The sequence below is a fragment of the Dasypus novemcinctus genome, chromosome 1 (genome assembly GCF_030445035.2).
Source record: "Dasypus novemcinctus isolate mDasNov1 chromosome 1, mDasNov1.1.hap2, whole genome shotgun sequence".
Lineage (NCBI taxonomy): Eukaryota > Metazoa > Chordata > Mammalia > Cingulata > Dasypodidae > Dasypus > Dasypus novemcinctus.
In genome coordinates, this window is record NC_080673.1 from 182895124 (window position 1) to 182917797 (window position 22674).

Below are 22674 nucleotides of genomic sequence, written 5' to 3' on the forward strand. Positions count from 1 at the left end.
TACATTTCCTTGGATCTCCACTGTCCTTCTTCTAAAAATAAAAATAAAAGCACTAGCTGAATCCCTCACCAGAGTGTCGCAAGGTTTAATGAGATTGCCTCTGATGGGTCCAGTGTTACTGCTGGAGGAGTATTACCTCTTCACCTTCTTGCTGTCAGGTCTCTTTTGGTATTTTGCCTATTTCTTTTTGTTAAATTGGTTAGGTGGGTATATGTTTCTTTTCTATAATTAGAAATGCAGGATTTAGAAGTGTAGCTGAAGTACCCATTAACCATCCTAAATTTAAGTATGGTGAATTGGATTTAGATATGGACGAGTTTGAACCTACCAGTAGGATAGGTGTGTGCATTTTATGTATAGGTGTGTATGTATTACATGTAGCCTATATCCTTGAATAGATTCACAATGTGAATAATAATGAAATACTACATAAATGTAGTAATAACTCTGTGTATGTGATTTGAGAAAGCATTTGGTATTTTGGATTAGAAGGTATAAAGTTTCTCTGCTGAAAACGTGAATGGAGGTGGAAATTCTGAATATCAGAAAGCAGTAGAAAGAAGTCACCTAGGCAGTCTGCCTATTTATTTGGGGAAGGAGAATTTATCTTCACCTCCTGAAGAAACATGGAGAGAGGGCTTGTTTTGTTTTGTTTTGTTTTGTGATTCTGTGCTGCCGAAGAAGTAGGAGGATTAGGCAGGGAAATGTTGGTACATTTATATTGAGGCTAAAGACTGATCCCAAGCTAAAGCTGAAATTAGCCAGCTAGACTTGTGTTAGCCCAAGGGATAAAGCAAATAATAAAAGCAGACCTACACCTTTTAAACTGGAGCCTTAATTTAGGACATCTGCATGATCGCAGCACAGGGTATTCATATGATGGAAGAGGGGAGGAGGAAGAAGCCGTCTGAGTTTTTCAATCTGGAGACTCAGAAATGTGTGCCCTGAGCTGTACGACTCATCCCTATCCAATAATGATAACAACGACCCCACACATCTGTGCAGTTTGCCAAGCATGTCCTCATCACCGTGCCATTTAACCTTCAGAAGAGTCCTGTGAATTGCAGCCATCATTTTCAATGGATAGAGCCAGCTCAAGAAGGGGACAGGGACTTGCTCAAAGGCACTCGAATGATCATTGGCAGGACTTGAGCGAGAACCAATCTATCCCACGCACTGCATTACTTCTCTTAAAAAAAAAAAAAAAGATACAGAAAGAAATTATTCCCTTAAAAAAAAAGTAAAGTGAAAAATTTGAAACAGCTTAGATTCCAGCTGGAGTTGGGAATCAGGAAAATGGTTTTGTTTTCTTTTTAAAAAGTTTTCTTCCCTTCCAGCAGGCCACCGTTCCCTCTTTCCATTTGAATTTCCTATTCACGGTCTTGGAGTAGTGTACTCTTTCATTTTAAGAAGGGAAGAAAACTTTTCTCCCTGTTGGTCTCCATCTCTTTCCCACTCTGAAAGTCCCTGAAAATAAGTTTAGCCAGATCTCAGCCTCAACCCCTCGGCGACGTGCGCGTGAACAAACGCATTTTGTGGTTCTAATTACCACGACCTCTCCAAGGACCGTGTCTGTCCTCCAACGTGTGTGGATTCCAATTTGCTAGTTTTAAGATGTAGTGAGCAGAAGTCTGTTCCCATAATTGACCAAGAGGCTTAGCCTGTGGAGGCAGGAATCTTCTGAGGAGTATACAGCTGCCCTGCTCGCGCTGCAGCCACCATTATTGCAGCTAAGCAGCTGCTACTTTCACTTCTTTAAAAAAAAATTTTTTTTTTCACACTCTCCACTGATTTGGGAGCTACACTTCTACTTTCTGGAGAGATGTTTACCATTTGTGTTAAAGGTTTTTTTTTAAAAAGGTGTTCTGTCATCAGTTAATTGAGGATACAATTTCAGGAACTCAATATACGTTTAAACACAGTGGAGTAAATGCATTTGGCCTCAGCAATTTCATTTTAATGCCATAATCAATATTCTTGATTTGACATACTTCCTCTTATTTTTGTCTTGAAAGCAATATATATTTTTTAAAAGTACCCCATTTGACTTGCTTCTAACACCCTCCCTCAAAGTATACTTGATTTCTAGAGTAACTCCTACCTATTTGTGTATCTGTCCACCTATCAATCATCTATCTACCTACCTACCTACTATCCACCTACATCTAGCTAGCTAGGTCGCTTTCTATTTACCGATGTATTATCTACCTCTATCTATCATCCTCTGTCTACTTCCAGGCCCACTTACTCAGGGAAGGTGCTAGGACAGCTCACCATGTACGAGACAGCCCCTGGAAGAGGTCATTTGCTACCTGGCCTCCGGTGGTCAGGCACGAGATGACTCATCTAAGTGAACCAACCGCTCATCTCTCACCAGTCCTCTTGGCCAATTATGGAGCAGTTTTGTTGCCTCTCTACTTCACTCAGATTTGAGTGAGTTAATTATTTAATGTGTTTGCAAAGCACTTTGGGTTCCCTAGAGGAAGTGTGCCACATAAATATATATAGATGAATAATTAATTAAAGTTTAAGCAGATTACTTGGTGAATTGTTCCTTAACTGCCCCATTTTCCTAATGAGGTATTTTGAAGTTACAATCTAGTTTTTGTTTCTCCCCCCTCCTCCTTTCTGGAGCCTTCTCCCTGTTCCTCTTCTTAATTTCCTTCTGTTTAATCTTTTTTCTGTTAATTCTATCAGCTCCTGTCACATTGTGGGCACTCAGTCAATCCCAATGATTTAGCACCAGATCTATAGGTAAAAGCCTTCATTAACTTCAACAGACGTCATAAGCTTCTAAGAACTCTAGGGTGAGATTAATAATTAGATAACGATTCTAATGTGCTGGGAAAATGAGAAGCCAGGCTCCTGAAATGCTGAGCTGGGCATGGTTATCAGTAGTCCAAAAAACCACCCTTGTTTACTGATCCCTTTTCCGGGATCTACTTCAAGTACAACAAGAGATCCTTGATAGCCTGAAAATGAAAATAAATCAAATCTAGCCTCTCCCCTAACTTCCACTCTTTTCCCATCAGTTAGAACAATACAAAGAGATTGCCGTTCAGAGGTGGTTTAGGTTCCGTTTGAGGGAACAACGGGCTAATTTAGATCGCATATGAAGGAGTGACATAACTGCTTATTGAATATTGATGTCCAAATCCTAGTTATTCCTTTACCAGAGATTAAGAGGAATTAGAGAACAGTTCACGTCCATCCTGCTAAACCTGACCTAGTTTATTTACACTGTAATCTTACTTCAGAGCATGAGAGGTAAATGAGCTGCTCTTATCAATTAATAGCTGAAGAAAATGTAGATTTCAAGTTCAGCATAAGATCTATTTATTCCAAAGCCCTACAGAAATGAAGAGGTGCTCCCCGTTGCGCTGGGGTGGGGGTGGGGGAGGAAGGGGGAGTGCTGGAGAGAATTTTTTCTTTCCCTCGTAAGAGTTTGAATTACTGTGCAATCTCAGATTTTCGAGTGACCTGTGTTAAAGCCCTGGGGCTAAGGCAGACCTATAATGGATCTATTTCTGAACCGTTCAGCAGTATTGGAGTTTAAAACAGCAGTCATGGTACATGCATATAATGAGGCCAGTGTTTCCTTCTGTAGCCAGGAGGGCACTGGTCTCAGCCCTGTGCAGGCTCTCGAAGTACAGAGGAGAACAAGCCCCGCCTCAGCCCACTTCCAGAACGCTCCAAGGTAGGGCCCTGCATGGAGCAGACGCAGGAGTTGCCCAAGGGATGCGAGGTAAAGAGTCAAATTCAAGCCCCTGCCCCAAAATGTGGCAGAAGGAGACATTTCAGGTGGTATCTGTTTTGCTAGAATAAAAATGAAAACAAAAAAATACAGGGCTGTGCAACACAGTGAACCCTATTTTAAATGATAGTCTACAGCTAATAGTACAACTTAAAAATGCTCTTTCATGAATTGGAACAAATGTACCACATTAATGCAAGGTGTTAATAAAAGGTTGGTATATGGGAACTCTGCTTTTTCTTTTAACAAATCAATTTTACTGATACATATTAATAAAGCATAAATACATCCAAAGTGTACAATCAGTGGTATCTGGCATAATCACATAGTTGTGTGCTCATCACCCCAATCATTTTCAGAGCATTTTCATTATTCTAGCAATAATAGTAATAATGCTAAAAAACAAAAACCAACCAAACAAAACTCATCACCTCTCAGTCTCTCTAGGCTCCCCATCGTACATAGCAGCCATTCCCGTTTCCTTCTTTCTAGTTTATTTGTATTTATATTTTGTAAAAACAGTCTATGTATGCAGTATCACCCATATTCATATTTTACATGAAGTTTCACTGAGAACTCTGTATTTTATGCATGATTTTTCTGTAAATCTATAACTTCTCTAACAGTAATAATTTAAAAAACCCTGCCCTCACCCCCAGACCTTCCTGCCCTGCTGTTACTCATCTCCACCCCCCAGTCCCACATTCCACTATTAGAAATTCACTTCACTGGGTTAAGACATGTTCCACATTCAGATACCTCTGGGAGGTATAACACATTCTCTTTACCAGTCATTAATAATTTAGTGTTTGTTCGACAAACATTTGTTGTTTGCTGAATTTATTCATGACATGAAATAATCAGAATCAGGGACTGAGAAGGTGTGTTTGGCTCCAGTGCCATCTCTCTGCTGGCAGTGTGGTGCCTGGAACCTCAGCTTTCACACCTGGAAATCCAGGACATTGGATCAGGAGAACTCTGAGTCACTTCTAGTCCCAACTCTGTGCACCTCTAAGACAGCGGGGCAAAGGGGGTACCCACCAGAAAACGGTGGTGGGTGTGAAGGTATCTGGGTACCAGGATGCTGGTGAGATCCTGAGCCACAGCAGAAAAACATGAAAACTGGTCACAACACCCAGGGTCTTTGATTTGCTTGTATCAATTTGTAGCTTTAGGTTCCATTCCCAGTGCCCTGCACAGAGCCGGGTATTTACTATGTGCCCAATAACATCAGATTAAAAAGTGTGAAAAAATAGTAACACCTACTTCACAGAACTGCTGAGAAAATGAACTGAAACACAGATGTGAAATGTCCTGAGAACCGCGCAGTGTTTATACAAATGTCGGATACGGGGCTGGGCTGGGATTTGAATCTGGTCTTTCCTTGTATCCTCCCGGCTACCCACAAAGAGTTTCAGCTTGAGGCGTCTAAGGTCCAATTTAGGGGTGTGAAGACAGTAATGAGGGGCAGCCATATAGAAAATGGGGTCAAGGTCACAAAAGACCAATGTTACTACCTTCACAAGGTTGCCCGGGCTTAGTTCAGGTCCCAAAGTGAGTGAGGAGACCTCAGATAACCCCAAGGGGCTACTTAGACCACCCACAATGGGACAACCAGGCAAGCGATACCCGTCGCGACGGCCACGTTGGGGAGAATGGAAACCACCAGTTTGCACTCGTCTTTACGTCTCTCATTATTGTAGATGTGGAAGGTTACCTAATGAAGAGGAGCCTGGATAAGCACTCGGAACGCCTGAAGCACTGTGTGACTCAGAGGCGTTAGACGGGGTCCTGACCTCCCAGAGCGTGCATGCTAAAGGATGCCAGGCCAGACAGGTGTATATGGTTTACGTACTTTCCCCTTTTCCTTTTTGGGGGTTAGCACAAGGGAAGAGTTGCATGCTTGTTGATTAGGAACCACAGGGCTAAATTTCAATTCTGGGCTGAATAGTAAATCTCCCTGAAGGTTTGAATAAATCATCCTATCTGCTTCAGTTTCAACTATTTTCAGCATTTCTATTTTAATCATTAATTCTGGTTGCCTAAGACCCCAGAGTCACCAAACTTGTGACTTGATTTGGGATGGGAATGAGGCAAGAGGCCGAGGATGCTCTGAAAGCCAAACAGAAAAAAAACAAAAACAAAACAGAAATGGATTTGAGCTACAGTGTGAAGGAATTGGGACAGACGGAAGGGACATTTTCTCGTTAGTGGTAACTGCAATCTTTAGTTTGCTCTGGTAAGGCAAACTATAGAATTTGTATTACTGTAAAAATTTTTAAATTGTGGTATTTTACGTTGAATAAACATAAAATTTACCATTTGTGACACTTTGGACTGCACTGCTATAATTTTGGTAGATAGAGGAGAGATCTTCATACAAAGAAGATAGATTGATTTTCATTCCTATCTAATGGCAAGGAGATGAATCAAAGAACTATCCATTCAGGTAAATCATACTACCTCAAATAAATAAGAATTACATATATTCCATCTGGCGCCCCTTTTTGCTTTGACTGCCAGGAAGCTCAGAGCTACTGATACCGTTGAGTTAAATTCTTAATATTAGCCTAGAGCAATGTTTCAGTTCTCTATTGCTGGGAAGAAACTTCCCCAAAGCTTAGAGGCTCAAAACAACAATTTATTTTTCTCTCTCATGGTTCAGTGGGTTGACAGGCTCAGCTAGAGGTCTCACATGCAGTTGCAATCAGATGGTAGCTGGGGCTGGAATCACCGAAGGGTTCAACCGGACTGCACACACACAATGGTGTGTCTGTTTGCATATCTCACACCAGCTGGGATGCTGGAATGGCTGGAGGCTGGCTGAACTTCTCACTCTCCCTCCACATGGCTGGCTAGCTTGGGCCTCCTCACAGTATGGTGGGGTCAGCCAAGTCAGAGTTAACATGGGTGAATTGGCTTCTCCCAGGGGAAATACTGGTAGATGTGGTTCACGGGGGGCGGGGGGTCATCTTTGGAGACAAGCTACCACAGTTATTTTTCATGGTCTTATATAAGATGTATCTTTCTTTGAGAGCCTTATTTGGAAGTAGACAAGTATGGATAACACAAACAACGCTTTCCTCTTCTCTAGGGGTTGGCACTTGCAGGCACTCTCTATACTGCCCTACTGGGTCTTCACAACTTCAAAGTTAAACGGGCTGATCAGCGACTTTATCCCATTTGTACGGATGTGGAGACAGATTCTCAAAGGTTGAGTGACCTCCCCAACATAACAGCTGGGAAGGGCTGCTCCCTGGAGCCCCAGTGTGTCTGACCTGGCAATCTAGAGTCTCAAGCCCCTAGAATGACCTAGGTGTGACTCGCAGGCATGTGTACACCACCTGGTCACCTTCCCAGCCTCCTCTTCAAGGCAGAGTTCAGCGTGGTGGCCGAGCACCACTTCTCAAGCAAAACTGCCTGCGTGCAGACTGGCTCTGGCGCTAGACCTGGGATCGCTGACTCACCTTGCATATGCCTCCGTTTCTTCATTGGAGGCTGAATGAAATGAATTAGTGCATCAAGTAATAACTTGATAAGAACTTTGAAAAGAAACCGCCCACTGAAAAGCTGCAGGCATACGTTGCTCTTCAGTGGGCCCTGGTCTTGCCTCTTCTTCTGCAGTTTTCTTGATTTTATATAGACCTTTCAGCGCGCTCCGGCTGGTCCTGACGTGGCGCTTTGTTTGATATTCTATCTTCTTGGATATACCAGAAACTCTAAGCCAATGTTAATGCCTGCCCAAGCATCACGGTTTCGGCTGCAGGATGCAGTTATGAAATATTGTCCGGACTTGTAGGCATAGACCTGCGTGTCCCCAGGCTCTCATGCGCACTCACCCTCTCTCTTATTTACCCTGGCATCTCTCACCTGGTGCTCAGCTGCTCGCTCACTCTCCATCCCTAGTGGGTCTGCACATTCGCACCCCTTCTCCCCCCACTTCATTCCTTTTCTGCCCATGCGTCCTTCTCTACATGCTCATCCAAAGTTATCCTTACACCTATGGACACGCCCCCGCCTTCCGCATCACAGGGCGTCTTCCTTCCTCAGACCCGACAGTATGCAGATGTTTCTGTCCTCACTGGGCCTGAAACGCCTCCCTCCTGTCCCAAATCCCCCAAGGATGGCAAAAGAGCTCTCTATAACCATGCCTTGCCGAGCAGGCTGCAGGTGACGTAGGACTGAAGGAGGCTCTGTACACCTGGCTCCACCTGCCTGGGGTGCTCAGCTCACAAAGTTTTTTTTATCAGAGGTCGGAGGGGGCCAGAGAATGGATTTCCCTGCCACTCACTTGGACACTGCACAATCAGCCCATGGGCAGCCCAGAGAGGTTATGTTAGCTGCTGCTTAAGGGGCCAAGTGCTTCTGACAGGGGGGAAGGCTTGGCTAAGGGAAACTGCCTGCTTTTTCCCAGCTCAGGGGCTGGGGTGGGGTGGGAGGGGGAATGAGCTGCATATGTACCTCCTCAGAAGGGCAAAGAGCCAAAAATAACTGGGAGCAACAGCATTTTCACCTGACAGGCCCAGAAATAGAGCATGCCAGGGATACAGACTGAGTGATTCCAAGACCTTCAGCATTCCCATAAAAATACATGGGAAAGCTCTCAGCTTACACAAACACTTCCATCCCTCCCTCCGCCTCCCCCCCCCCCCCCTTTTTTTTACTGCAGCTTCTCAAAGACAGGGCTCCGTGACCCATATGAGAGTCTTCAGGGTCAGAGACTGAAGCTTAAGGGCTGGGGTTGGGGACAAGTTTGGCATCTGGCAAATTGTCTAATGAAGGATGAACCAGGAGGTAATGGGTAATTAGGGAAGGTTCAAAACAAGGAGGAACAGAGGTAGGAAATGGATTTGGGGAAGGTAAAGCCTAAGGGTCACAAGAAAAATGGGAATATTGAACATGAAAAATAACCTGCAGGATTTAGCTGGATCCCAAAGGTCATCCCTGGCAGAAAAATAAAGGTAGGATATTCCCATCGGGATGGGGAACGTGATACCTGACAGCAATCTTCTCTTCTATTTTGATGTAAAAAGCAAGTGTCACAGTCCATCCATCTTCATTCTGAATAACTGAGATTGCAGGAAGGAAGGAGGGGCGGTGAAGAGAGGAGAAGGCCACAAGATTCCTGAGAACCTGAGTGTAGCAATAGTTACGTTCTGATAGGAAGAAGATGGGGGAGATGGCAATGAATAGAAAAACAAGAGAAGGAAGAAAAGAGGGAGGTAAGCAGGGAAGAGGGAAAGAAAGAGGAAGATGAGGGACCCAATCGAATCCAGAACCACATCTAAGCACTTTGTACGCTCAAGGCATGGGAGGGGGTATAAAGATCCTTTTAACCAAGTACTGTTGGTAGTAGATATGGGGGTTGTTTTCTGTTTTAAACATTTTCACTTGACAAGTTAAGAGTTGGCCGACTGCACTGGTCCCTGAGATTTTACTGATCTTAAACCGTTTCAGAAGCTGAGAACAGTGACCACGGAAGCAGACATGCTACACGAAGGCTCGGCCTTCTTCCTGAAGGCCTCCAGGTGCTCCTTTCTGGCTTTGCCCGACTTGGGCTTTTATTTCACCCATCCTCAGTCGGAACTGCACCCTTTGTCTTTTTCTTCATTGAGGTGGAAGCTGATCTCCTCTCACTGTCTCCTTAGAGCCGGTGTGATAAACTGACTCCCTCTAAGGCAGTAACGAGCAATACCAGATTATCATCTCCCCGGGGACACCAGCATTTCAGGGCAGTATTCAAACGTGATTCAAACCAAAGAATATAACAGTGGAATCCCAAGCCCTTCTACGGGGCAAAGGGAAAGAAGGAGACTTCTGCGTAAGGCACCTGCCTCTGAAATCAGGTCACACTCTGCCAACAATTGACGTGATTCTGTCTTCTGAGTCCAAATATCATAGTTGACTTCGATAAGAAATCCTGGCCCTCTCTTTCTCTGCCCCTTTCCAGGGCGGAATTCATCAGTCACTACCATCAACCCCTGCCCCCAGAACATCTCTTTTAGAGGACAAGCCCCCATGTGTTTGGTCAGTAGGCCCCCTCTTCTGGTTCCTTTTGGGCGGGTGGGGGAGAAGGGGCTTGGGTGATTGCTGGCACACAGTAGGGGCAGAGAGATGACTGAGTGAGCAACTGCTATTGGGTTTAATAGCTCAGCCCCCTGTGGGCACCTCCGCATTGACAACACTTCGGAAAATTCAAATCCTTAAAGCTCATGCGCCTTTGAAAACTCAGAGTCCATGAATCCTGATTACAAACAACCGGAGGGAAGCATTCAGTTCCCCGCAGACCAGCCCAGCGCCTGTGTGAAATGGGGGAGGAGAAACTCCCAGAAGGACCAGAAGACAGGTGGAAACGCCGGAAATATGAAGCCTTTTGATGCCCTATTCTCCTGTACTGGCCAACAATTTTCCCTCTACATATATTAAAAATTATAGGGTATACTTGACCTGACAGGAAAAATATATGGGTATTATCTGGGGCCAAGCCACCAAACCTTTTGTTGCCTGGGACCCTTGATAGAATAAATGGTACATCACACCAGAGAATTTTGTTTTCGGTGCTTTGTTTCTGTGGAAATGGAACAGAGGCGGTGGAGAAATCCGTCAAACAAAGAAATCCCCTAAATTCTTTAATGTCCCAGCAGCTGGATGACAGAGGGGCAGTAATGAACTTTCTTATAAGCCAGAGGTCCTGGAAGGGGGGTACCCGGTCTCTGGACCACCAGGATCTGCATTACCTGGCCAAGTTAGAAAGGCAAATTCTCAAGCCCCGTCCAAAACCTACTTTATCGGAAATTCTAGGGGTGGGGCCTCCGGGTAATTCTGATGTGAGCTGTTGTTGGAGAACCACGGGTGAAAGGATTGGCCTTGCCGTGAGGGACTGGGGGCCAGGGGCCTCACATAAGCCCACAGAGGTGAGATGACCTAAAAAAAAAAGTAAGGGATGACTCAGGCGAGGAGCTGGCCGGAACTGTCCTGAGATGCTAAGGGCATATCCAGGGACAGGGGATTCCGCAGGGGGTCTAAGCAGCCCTGGGCATCCCCATCCCTTCCACCACTCACTGCACGTCTTCTGGCGTGCCTTGGCCCACGGTGGTGGCACCTCCACCGGCAAAGGGCTGCGTCCTTTCTGACTCAATCTTTTATTAGTTCTAATCCGCAAAACCCACCAGCGCCAAGGGAGGCTTTTGCGAACTTTCTAAGGTAGGTTAACTGTTTCGGAGCAGCAGTCGCGGGCCCCAGCAGTTGTCTGAGCAGCTCGACCCAGCCGTGCGCTTGCCAGGACGGGCGGCAAGCTGGTAACGTCGCCCCCCGGCGCCTCTCGGCCTGGCGGCAGGACTCGGGTCGGCGAGCAGCCAGTCCCGACCTAAGTCCCCACGGCGAGGATGTGCCTGGATTTTTTTTTTTCTTCAAGCTGTTTGTGCACTTCGGGGGCCTTAGCGCTTTCATTTAGGGCTTGAGTACAATTGTATTGGCCTAATTAATTCACTTCCCTGTCGGCCCGACGTGGAAGCCCGGGAACTGGGATGCAAATCCAATTCAAACCCGCTCTGGGCGCCCATACCCCTAGACGATTAAAACAAAGAGCGCGGCGAGCGCCGCGGCACCGCTCCAACCCCCCGGGAACCATCCAGAACGTGCCGCCAACGGGTTGGCAGGCTTGGGAGCGACCGGAGCCGCAGTCGTGCCAGCGGTCCCACCCCTGCAGGTGGACAGGTGGAGGTTGGCAGGGGTCATCATCCAGCCCGGAGGCCTGGAAGGTGGGCCGCTGCGAAGCACAGCTCCAGGGGGCACCCCTTGCCCTGCGGGAATGGCGTCCCCGCCAAAAAAGCAACCAAACAAAAAAACCACTGCCCGGGTCCCCCGAACTGGGTTGCGCGACCCAGCTCGTGGGGGGTGAGGGGCGGGGAGGGGAGTGGAAAGTGGGATTGCGGGAGGAATGGGATGAGAAAGGGAGGGGGGGGGGGGGTAGGAAGAAAAAGAAGGGAGAGAAACGGGAGAAAGTGAGAAAAGAGATGGTTAGGTAGAGAGAAAGAAGGGGTCGGGAGAAGGGGGTGAGGAATAAAGGGAAACGGGAGGCAGAGGAGGGGGAGTCGCAGAGAGGCAGAGTGTGCGGGGGGCGGGAGAGGGAAGGAAAGAAAGGGAAGCGGGGCGGGCGGGGAGCGCAGCGAACCCAGCGGGGGACGGCGGCCCTGGGGCGGGAGCGGCTCGGTCCCCACCGGCGTGGGCGCCACTGCCCGGAGGGGTGGAGGCCGGGGGGCAGGAGGGAGCGGCCGGGAGGCGGGCTGGGCAGGGAGGCAGGCGGGAGGGAGGGGACCGGGACTGGGAGGCGGGGAGAGCCGGCGCTCGGCTGGGGCTGCGGGGGCGGCGGCGGCGGGAGCGACAGTGGCGGCGGCAGGTGGCCCCGCGCGCGCGGCGGCCGGCCCGGCCGGGGGCGGGCGGGAAGGTGGCGCCTCGGGCGGGGGCCGGTCCCTGCACCAGGTGACCTGTTCCGGCCCGGATCCGGGCGGCCTCGCCGTGCAGCGGCGCGACACGGGGTGCGGGTGGCCGCGGCGGCAGCAGCAGCGGCAACCCCCACGGCCCGCGGTCGGCTGCCGGGCCGCAGCCATGGTCCCCCCGGGCAGCGGCGCCCCCCCGGGCCTCGGCGGCCGCCCTGCCTGCGCGCTGCTCCTGCTCTGCTACCTGGTGAGCGCCGGACCGTGCCCGGGTCCTCCTCCGCGCGGGGCCGGGGGGACGCGGGTGGGGGTGGCCGGGGACTTCCGCCACGCTGGGCGGGGACGCCGCTGCTAGTTTTCTTTCTTTCTTGCCTCTGCGCCCCGGGCGCTCTCGGCACCTGGGATGGGTACCCCGGGCGCGGAGAGGGCGCCTGGACCCGGCTTGCCCCGCTGCGCTCTCGCTCGCGTCCCTTCCTTTGCCTCCGAGGCTCGCCCCAGACCCGGGTCAGGTTCTCCTCGAGCCCCTTCCGGTCCTTCCACTCCACCTGGGCGCTTGGCTACCCCGCGTTCCCTCCTCTCGCACCCTTCCCCACCCCTCCCGGGCTTCCCTCACAGCCTGCCCGCCGCTCCTTTCCTTCCCGTGCCCAACTTCATCGCTTTCTCCCCGCGCCTGCCACCCGTCTTGACCCTTCTTGGAGTTTCCACCGGTACTCGCGGCCGGGTTCGTTTGCTGCCCGAGGCACCCCGCGATGAACCTCGCTTTTCCAGCGCTCTTCAACTCCTGCTTGGTCACTCCAGCCAAGTTGGGGATGTCATAAAGAAATCTAGTTCTTTGTAACACGCTTAGAGTCGGAGTGGTGACTTCTGCCTGCGTTTTGTACCTTGCCATTTCAGGGACTACGTTTGGCTTTGGCACGTCAGTTTACAATCTGCACACTTCTTGGTTTCTGTTTTAGTCAACTAAATGGCAGTAACCTCTTTTTTCAAAGCCTATTCTTTTTTTAAAGCCTTGTGCAATGCAGCCCCTCAGAACTGGGTGGAGAAATAGTTCCTTTGATGGCTTTCTTCGGTTTTGAATTTTCCTGAACAATAGTAAATTTACAGAAGGTGTCACCCTTCCTGCCCGGCTTTCCTTCTGTTCCAGGATCCTGCAGAAACCTTGGGTTATCTCGCCATAAAATACTGTAAATAAATGAAATGGAAAATGCTGAATCATGAAACTGATGTAATAGGAAATTCACAGAATGCTTTAAAAAAATTGAACAGTGTCATTGTCCAGAATTCTTTTCATTTATGTGGCATTGTCTTTATTGAGAGTCTTTCTTCTTCGAAGCCAAAAAACTGCTTAGCAGATACTGGCAGAATTTGCTTTTGATCCTGAAGAAATTTGCTGCCCGGCCCAAGTTTCATTTAATGCCCTTTACCTGGATGTTTCATTTCTTGATGCAAGAATGTGTAAAAAGTCAAATTGTAATCCTGCCTTACCATCTACCTGTTGAGCAATCCATTTTTTCCCTCACATTTTGAAATTGGCCAATACCAAATTGTGAGGTCGAGTTTACTTCATATTTTCATAAGTTGTTTTCAGTTAACATGGATGATCTTTTCCCCCCAAGAGATATTATTTCATACTTATGCCATGGGGTTACAGCACACAGGCTCATAAATAAAATTGCCATGACAAATGACAGGGTTTCAGTTTAAACAGATGATCCCCATCCACAAGGCGCTGGTCACCCAGAGAGGCAGAAATGATGTAGTAGGGCAGCGTGTGAAACATTCCTGATCAGGTAGTCTGGAAGGTTCCACATGGAAACCCAAGATCTGTCAAAGAGGCAGCACTTTTCTTTAGAGAAGTTGTCAGTTTACAGAAAAATCATGCATAAAATACAGAGGTCCCATATGAGGCGCCACTTCTCAACAGTCCCAGGAATCCAAGGAACAAGAGCAGAACTTAAATGTCTAAGTGGTTTGGGATCAAAGAGATCTCAGGTGGAGCAAGTGTAAAAGTTTCTGGCTGGGGGATTTAAGGGAACAGATCAGAGAGAGGGAGAAAATGATGCGGTGGATAGACTAATGTGAGATCGCGAATTGGTGAGGATGGGCTCCAGAAACTGATTATGGGAAGTACTGTAATGTGGAAAATAACTAGAGCATGGATGAGTGTCTTGGCAGAGAGGGAAGAAATGGATTTCAGAAATATGGAGAGAGAAATGTCAGTGCTTCCTGCCTCTGTGTGCCTCCATCAGATGGGCTTCAGATAGACTACTGTAAGAAAAATACTTTGATAAACAAGAAATTCATCTTGCAACTGAAAGAAAAGCTTTTTGCAAGTGCAAGGAAGCACAGCCCGACTTAGCATGTGGGCTTCAGGCTTTGTTCTGAAGGTCTAGGCATCAGCTGGGCATTCGGCTCCGGAGGTTGGCTCTAGAGCAGGGTTGGGCTGGGGATGGTTCTTCCTGGGCAATGGAAAGCCTTTATTGTGCAGCTAATAGGTGCCACCTGAAATACTGCTTCTTGGCTTTGGAGAAGCTCAGTGTGTTGCTGGGGACAATGCAAACATCTGCATGAAACATGAAACAACAGGGAAAAATGCAAATGCCTAATTGTGTGCATTCGAAACAGTCGTGGAATACTTATTGTTTGGAAAGTGGGAGAGCACAGATTTGTTGCCCTCTGTATTTTGCTGCTTGTAACCCATTCCCCTAATGCATAGATGTATGGGCCATTAGCAAAGCTCTGGCAATTAGCAGCTCCTGTGCAATTGGCCAGGATGTGAGGTCGTGTCTAAAGTAACCTAAAATACACAAAAGCAGGAAGCACAGGCCACAGAATAGAAGAAGCAGGATGTTAAAGAAAAAAAAAAAAAGTGAAAAAATATTTTGCCATTCCTGATGGAGAGGTGAAGGATCGGCTCTGTCTTTACGTAGCTTCATAGCCCAGAGGCAGCTGGTGGGGTTTAGCATTTGACTCTGTATGAGTGTGTGTCCACGTGTGCAGCGAGTGTGCCCTGGAATGCATTTCAGAGCCAAATTGCCCATGATTTGGGCACCATGCCTGCTCTGTGGCTTCCACATCTCCTGGCCTGTCCACAAGTGCTGGGGGTTGAGAGTAGCTGGGGGTCGAGCCAGTGTCTCTAAACCCCTGCTCTTGGGAAGCATGCTGCCTGGAGCCAGGGTCCTTGCAGACATGGCGCCTTCCTCCTCCATCAGGCTGGTGCAGAGTAACCTTCAGTATCAGCCCAAGAAGAGTAGTGTGACTGTAGCTAGGATACTGCCAAAGCATGAAAAATTGTGACGAGGCCTGAAAGATAAGTCACGGAACGATGCCAGGCAGATTTCTGAAACGATGATCCCTATTTCCAGCGACTGCCAGAAAATTCCGAAGGCCAGAAAGGTCAAGCTGCAGAGCTCCTCCTCTGGGAGGGCGTGGGCCTCAGAAGCCGAGGGTGAGGAGATGGCTTCCACTGAGGTCACTGGCTCTAGGCAGTGTTCTCCACGTGGGACTTGTCCTGCTCAATGGACCCCTGGCCATTTTTTTACATGGTTAACTCTTACCTTCCTCCGAACTTGGCTAGAAGCAAGTTTGCCCCAGACCCAGCTATAACAGTGGCACTTCTGGAAGGCGTGCTGCCCATTCCCAGCTGTGGTCTAGAATGTATAATTTTTTTTTTTTCAGTGAGGAAACAAATGTCACAATGGTCATTATTTATGTCAACTGAAGGGCTAAAATAGTCATAGTAGACATTTGCATGTGTTAGACAACCAGAGGACAAAGAAATAAGAGGACATTAGCAGCACAGCTGCCTGTGGGGATGGTTAGCAGACGGTGGCTGTGGGAATCTTGTACAAATTCCCCGTAAGTGGCCATAGGCCATTGGTTATCCATGGAGGAGTTTTGATTAACCCCTTGCAGTGTGTCTGCCATCGAAAGTAGGAAGATCAAAGCAAGCTATAGGGACCCTCAATTATCCAGACTGGTGCAAAAGGGATTATGGATATTTGAATACAGACACAAGCTAGCCAATAGCTTCTGCGTTCTTCCTGACTGGCACTCCAAAAGTCTCCCAAGTGGTGGTTTGCCTCTTGCCTTCTATTTCTTCTGGCTGCCTACTGGCAAAAACGCGGGCGCCGTGAATTGGCGCAAAGTAAGTAGCCAGAAGAAAGGTAGAGAAGAAATAAAGAACTTGGCGATGTGCCGGGAAGATGAATAGCTGTGGATAGCCCTTAGGTAGCCTAAAGTGAATTCAGGTTCATTAGCTCCTTCCGTTCCTTGAGAAGGGTGAGGGGCAGGAGGGCGGTGCAGCCCGGGAGGAATAGCCGAGGAGACTGCTTTGATGGCTCTGATTTCTGGCCCATCCTCACCTGAAGAAGGGCTCAGTAACCCTGGGGATGTGTTTGTGTGTAAGGCAGTATCTACCCTGCCAAACCAGAGACATATGACAAGGTGCGATTTTCGTCTCCCCTCTCCCTTCCCACCTTTGAAGATGGAAGTGAGGGAAGTTCTGAGATTTCCTCACCAGAAAATTCTAACAACTGCAGAGGTAAGTGGGTGACATGGGGGCATCGCTTTGGGTGTTTCTGGAAGGCAAGAGGCACACCATCTCTGGCTTCCAAGTTAGCCGACGTGGGTTTGAATTTTGCTTTTGCTTTTCAGTAGCTAGTTGGCCCGGGGCGAGTAACTTACCCTCTCTGACTCCGTTCCATTTCCGCATCTGTGGACCTGGACTGCTGGCCACCTGGCAGGGCTGTTGCGAGGATGAGGTTAATTTGATGAAATATTTAACGCACCTGTTCCAGCGGCCAGCACACGCAGGCACTCAATGAAACCAAATGCCTTTGTTGCCCTCATACGATATGAGTTAGAAAGAAACAGCTAATAAATAGTATTGGGGGGGGGGGGTCTTTCTACACGACTAGCAACGTTTGTTGTTGTCGTCCTGGTGTTTCTCTAGACGGCCTCATGTTTGAGAAAGCGAATGGGTCGGCTGGGAAATGTTTCCCCCAGGCACGTCTTGATTTTGGAGACCACGCTGACTTCATCACTCGTTCCACTTAATTGTTTGCTTTGTTGACATAAACAGAATTTTTGCTAATATCTAGTCAGCAGAAACTGGAAAAGGAGGCCTTTTTAAGCCAATACAATTACCTTTTTGACCTATGGAACGTTTGATCCTGCCGGTTTGGAGACTGCATGTGCGGGCCAAGGTTTTGCGGGTGACAGATGGGGTGAAAGGGGCAAGGATGGCAAGAACAGGCACTCGGTTGTTGTTTGCTCATCACACACACCCGCTTACAAGTGAAAGTAGAGGAACTCCCCAAAGCAAAGCATGAATGATTCTTAGATTTTCCAATCTCTTGCTTAAATAACACTCCCTTCCTTAAATAACAAGTAGTCTACACAAAAAAAGAGCCTTCCTCATGCTGACAGGACTTTGGAACAAGCCAGGGTTATTTGGATAGCCTTATTGATTTTGTTTAAAGGAATCAAACGCACTCATCCTACAAGAAGTTTGGCACTATTGATAGATTTTTTTTTTCTATCCAGAGGTACATAAATCCATCTGTTTTTTGATTCCCACGTTGAATTCAATGCATTTAGATCTCCTGCTTTGGATCTTCTATCATGAACACATGGCTGACCCATTTCTTTTTCTTCTTCATTTAAAATTTTTTTTACAATGCATGTGGAATTACACAAAGGCAAAGGAATCATGTTTTGCTGCAGCTTTGTGAATCATTGTCAAACTTGACTTTGATTAGGGCTAACTTCTGGTGTAAACATCTGTTTGCAGGCCCTGGGTCTTTCCCAACCCAGCTCTGTGGTGGCTGAGCAGATCAGCAGCTACCAAAGTGGCTTCTGTCTATGAGGCTGCCAAAATGAGGAGCATAACTGGAGGGTCACAAAAATACCCACTGCACCCCAAATATCTTCCCTACGGGCTGGCTGCCATCCATTTGGGCTACACAGTTACGGCCTTGTCTCCACAAAGCTGGCAGAGGAATGCACTACCTTAGTGTTTTTTCCTTATCACATTAGCATGGATGAACTTGCCAGATGAACTGGAATCTGGCAGGAGTTGGAGAGATGGGAAATTAAAAGGGTTTTTTTTTTTTTTTTTGGTGTGGAGAAACAGAAAAATTCTAGAATGTGGGGAGGTTGTCTGAAAGATCTGTAGGTAGTTGAGAGCTGGGAGAAGGCCACACAAAATGGGCAAGATGGGTGTCTGGAGGCCACCGTCCCTGAGCTCACAGTTTCACAGGTCAACTCTCACCCCAGGGCCCAAGGGAGATGCCAAAACAAAGGGCTTTTCAAGTGTTAATGAGGCTGGATGGACTAGGGTGTGGCCAGGGCCATCTCTCAAGAGAACTTTTGAATGGAAGGAAAGGACACCAAGGCACCTGGCAGAAATGCCCATGCTCTGGCCTTTATTTCAGCAACAAACATTTACCAAAACCCTACTATGCGCCAGGCCTTGTCTTACACGCTGAAGACACAACCCTAAGTAAGGTAGGGGCTCTGACCAGTCAGTTCTAAACAAAGAACACTTGGGGAGCTTTTAGCTTACGTTCATGTAACTTGGCATATGAAAATACCTCTGAAGGTTGGACACGTGTCACGCCTGTAGCTGAAACTCTTCAAGGTAATTGCCTTATTTTCCTGGCAGGAAAGAGCTCATAAGCACACACATGACTTGAGCCAGGAAATCAGCTTCAGCTTAATCAATATTTAGGGTGTGATGTGTTGCTAGTCAGTGTTGGTTTTGCACATAACTGAGATAGCCACAATGCAGGGGGCAGCAGCTGCCTACTGGGGCAGCTCCGGCTCATGGAATGCCAGCTTCCTACAGTGCAGAGCTGCCCCCAGGGCTTCAAGGGGAGGGATTTGGACTATGCCCCAGACAAGCCACATCCTGTGAGTTCCAGGACCTCTTTGGGCTCTGCACCCCACCCCTTATCGTGTTATGACAGTATTGCAGGAAGCGGAGTTGGCTAAATGGATAGAGCATCCACCTACCACCTGGGAGGTCCAGGGTTCAAAACCAGGAGCTCCTGACCCATGTGACGAGCTGGCCCACGCGCAGCACTGATGCGCGCAAGGAGTGCCGTGCCACCCAGGGGTCTCCCCCGCTTAGGGTAGCCCCACACGCAAGGAGCACGCCCCCTAAGGAGAGCCGCCCAGCGTGAAAAAAGTGCAGCCTGCCCTGGAGTGGCGCCGCACACACGGAGAGCTGTCAGAGCAAGATGATGCAACAAAAAGAGACACAGATTCCTGGTGTCTTACTGACAAGAGTACAAGCGGACGCAGCGAATGGACAGAGAGCAGACAACTGGGGGAGGAGGGTGGCAGGGAAGGGAAGAGAAATAAAGAATAAATCTTTTAAAAAAAGGAGAGTATTTCCCCCTCCCTAAAGTTGCTCTTTGCTATCCATTGTCTCAGTTCCACCACAAACAGGGTGGCTTAAAGCAACCGAAATTTATTGGTCATAGTTCTGGAGGCCAGAAGTCTGAACTCAAGAGGCATACTTCCTCTGACACCTACAGGGGAGAATCCTTCCTTGCCTCTTCTGACTTCAGGGTTTGCCAGCCATCCTTGGCTTTCCTTGGCTTGCAGCTGTAGCACATCAGTCTCTGCCCCTGTCCCACATGACCATCTCCCCTGCGTCTGGGTCTCTTCTCTCCTTATAAGGACACCAGTCATATTGGATTAAGGGTCCCCCCTCCTCCAGTAGGACCTCATTTTAACCTAACTAATTCTATCTGCAATGGTCCTGTTTCCAAATAAAGTCATATTCAAGGGATGGGGGATTAGAATTTGAATTTATGTTTTTGGGAGACACAATGCAGCTCATAGCACCATGCATCTCCCACTTCTTGAGTAATCCTTCCCAGTCCATGAAAGTATATTTCTTTGCCAGTCTAACACCAAGTTCTCATAGGATCTACATAGATCCTTTTCCTTTTTTTCCTATTTTTTAAAATAAGAGAAGCTGTAGTTTATCAGAAAAATCATGCAGAAAAAATAGAGTTCCCATATACCCCTCCCTCCAGTTTTTCCTTTTATTAACACTTTGCCTCAGTGTGATGCCTTTGCTACAGTTGATGAAGCAATATTATTATAATTATACTAACAACTATAGGCCATAGTTTACATTAGGGTTCATTGTGTTATACAGACTTTGGTTTTGTTTTTAATTTATTCTAGTAACATATAAAGATAGCTCCCTTTTTGAAAGAAATAATAGCAAGATATCAACAGTATGAAATTATGCCAAAGTAGGTGATTTACCCCATTTCTCTATATGACAGTTCTTTAAGAAATATATCTCCTGTTGCTTTGAATTCTTCAAAACTATGTCTAAAATAAAAGCTTGATTATCTAGAACAGTGGCTGACAAACTGGCCCAAGGGCCACAGGCCAAATTCTGGCAATGCCTGTTTTCATAAACAAAGTTGTGTTAGAACCCATTCACCCCCATTTGTGTGTGTGTTGCCTCTAGCTCCTTTTGTGCTATGGTATGAAACTGAGTAGTTGCAGCAGGCATCAAATGGCCCATAAAACCTAAAATATTTTCTGTCTGGCCCCTTTTTACAGAAAAAGTCTTCTGACCTCTGATCTAGAATAGCTCTGTCAAATAGAAATGGAGCGTGAGCCACAGATGCAAGCCACATATATGATCTTAAATTTCCTGGCAGTTACATTAAAAAAAATAAACAGAAACAAGTGAAATTAACTTTACTAATAGATTTTCCTAAACTCAAGATGGCCACCTATTATCATTTCAACATGTAATCAATATAAAAATTATTCATGTAGTAGTTTACATTTTTTCTTTTCATACTCAGTCTCTGAAATCCAGTTTGTATTTTACTTACAGGACATTTCAATTTGGCTTAGTCACATCACAAGTGCTCAATGGCTACATATGACTAGTGGCTGCCGTTTTGGATGATGTAGTTCTAGAACCCCAAATTACGTGGGATTTTCTTTTAGTGCACCTGAGACTTAGAAGCAGGTCAAAATAATTTAGTCCTCATGAGTCCTCAGAGATTTCCTTTAAAACAGTTTTGAGGAAACGGACTTTGGCCCAGTGGTTAGGGCGTCCGTCTACCATATGGGAGGTCCGCGGTTCAAACCCCGGGCCTCCTTGACCCGTGTGGAGCTGGCCATGCGCAGTGCTGATGCGCGCAAGGAGTGCCGTGCCACGCAGGGGTGTCCCCCGCGTGGGGGAGCCCCACGCGCAAGGAGTGCGCCCGTGAGGAGAGCCGCCCAGCGCGAAAAGAAAGAGCAGCCTGCCCAGGAATGGCGCCGCCCACACTTCCCGTGCCGCTGACGACAACAGAAGCGGACAAAGAAACAAGACGCAGCAAATAGACACCAAGAACAGACAACCAGGGGAGGGGGGGGAAATTAAATAAATAAATAAATCTTTAAAAAAAAAAAAAAATAAAACAGTTTTGAGTGGAGACCTGGGAGAGGGCACTCTGGTGTCCCATGGTTCTTCATCCTTATCTGTCACCAGTGATCTCTGCAGTGATGAGCCTGGGGTCTGGAAAAGTCACAGGTCATCAAGACAAAATGAAACTGCTCAGTGCACTGTGCTAACTAGCATGGAAACGTGAACTGGTGCATTTTGGGCAGTAAGATGTAAAATAACGAAAATGATTATTCTAACTTCATTTTCAGTGACATCCAGTGAAATCAAATTGCTTTTCCCCCAGGAATCTGTTTCATGAGGGGTTTTGCTGGCATTCCTAGCGTCTGGCGTTACAAAGCGTTACTGGAAAAATTCATATGAGAGAGCCGCGTGTGAGCGTGTGTTTAAGGTAGATATGAAAAGAGTGGGGACGAGGCTGTCAGTCCTTCTTTGAAAAAGAAGACGATGTGATATTTCCTATACCACGGCATGTCAGACCCTGGGCTCCCTATTGTCTCACTAAACGAGCAAATGTCTCCTTCCCGTGGAACCGAGTAAGGGAAGCTTCTGGGGGCACTGCTTGGCCAGGAGAGCCAGCCCACCCATCCGCCGCTGCGCCCGTCCAGCTCCCGTCCTCACCAGCTTTGGGTAAACTCTCCTCTGAGCGGAACAGCGTCTTGATTCCCGGCCTGGGAACAGGGGTGGGAGGGTGGAGGTGTTCCTTCTTGGCGCAGCTGGCCACGTGAATAAACCGCCAGTTATGAGACATGTGTATCTCTACACACGCGGAAACAGAAATCCGCGCCGGGTTCCCAGGCGGCGAGGAGATGGTGGCGCTCGATCTTGCTGTCCTGTGCCATGAGCTGGGGACCCTGAGAGTGGGGTGGGCGGAGTGGGCCCCTGGGCCTTCCTGTGCCCATCCAGCGGCTGGGCCGGGTGCTTTCTCACCGTACAATGACGCCATCCCCTCGACAAGCTCCACTTCTCATTATAGGGGCTCCGCTCCCTCCCCGGCCAGTAATTTGGGAGTATAAATGAAAACATATAAAGCAATTATAAAATTCCTC

The 22674-nt window shown here is 47.6% G+C and overlaps 1 protein-coding gene across 2 annotated transcripts in view; it reads left to right on the forward strand.

The window, feature by feature from the left end:
- The first annotated feature begins 12276 nt into the window (after window positions 1–12276).
- The window catches only part of SEL1L3 (SEL1L family member 3), a 103500-nt gene continuing 93102 nt past the window's right edge, over window positions 12277–22674 (forward strand). The window contains exon 1 of one of the 2 annotated variants that reach the window (XM_058300163.2): window positions 12277–12439. In XM_058300163.2, the coding sequence (XP_058156146.1) occupies window positions 12362–12439 (78 nt within the window). In that variant the 5' untranslated portion in view covers window positions 12277–12361. Of the gene's footprint in view, window positions 12440–16673; window positions 16733–22674 lie in introns of those variants that run through there. The other variant, XM_058300158.2, reaches the window with a different exon arrangement.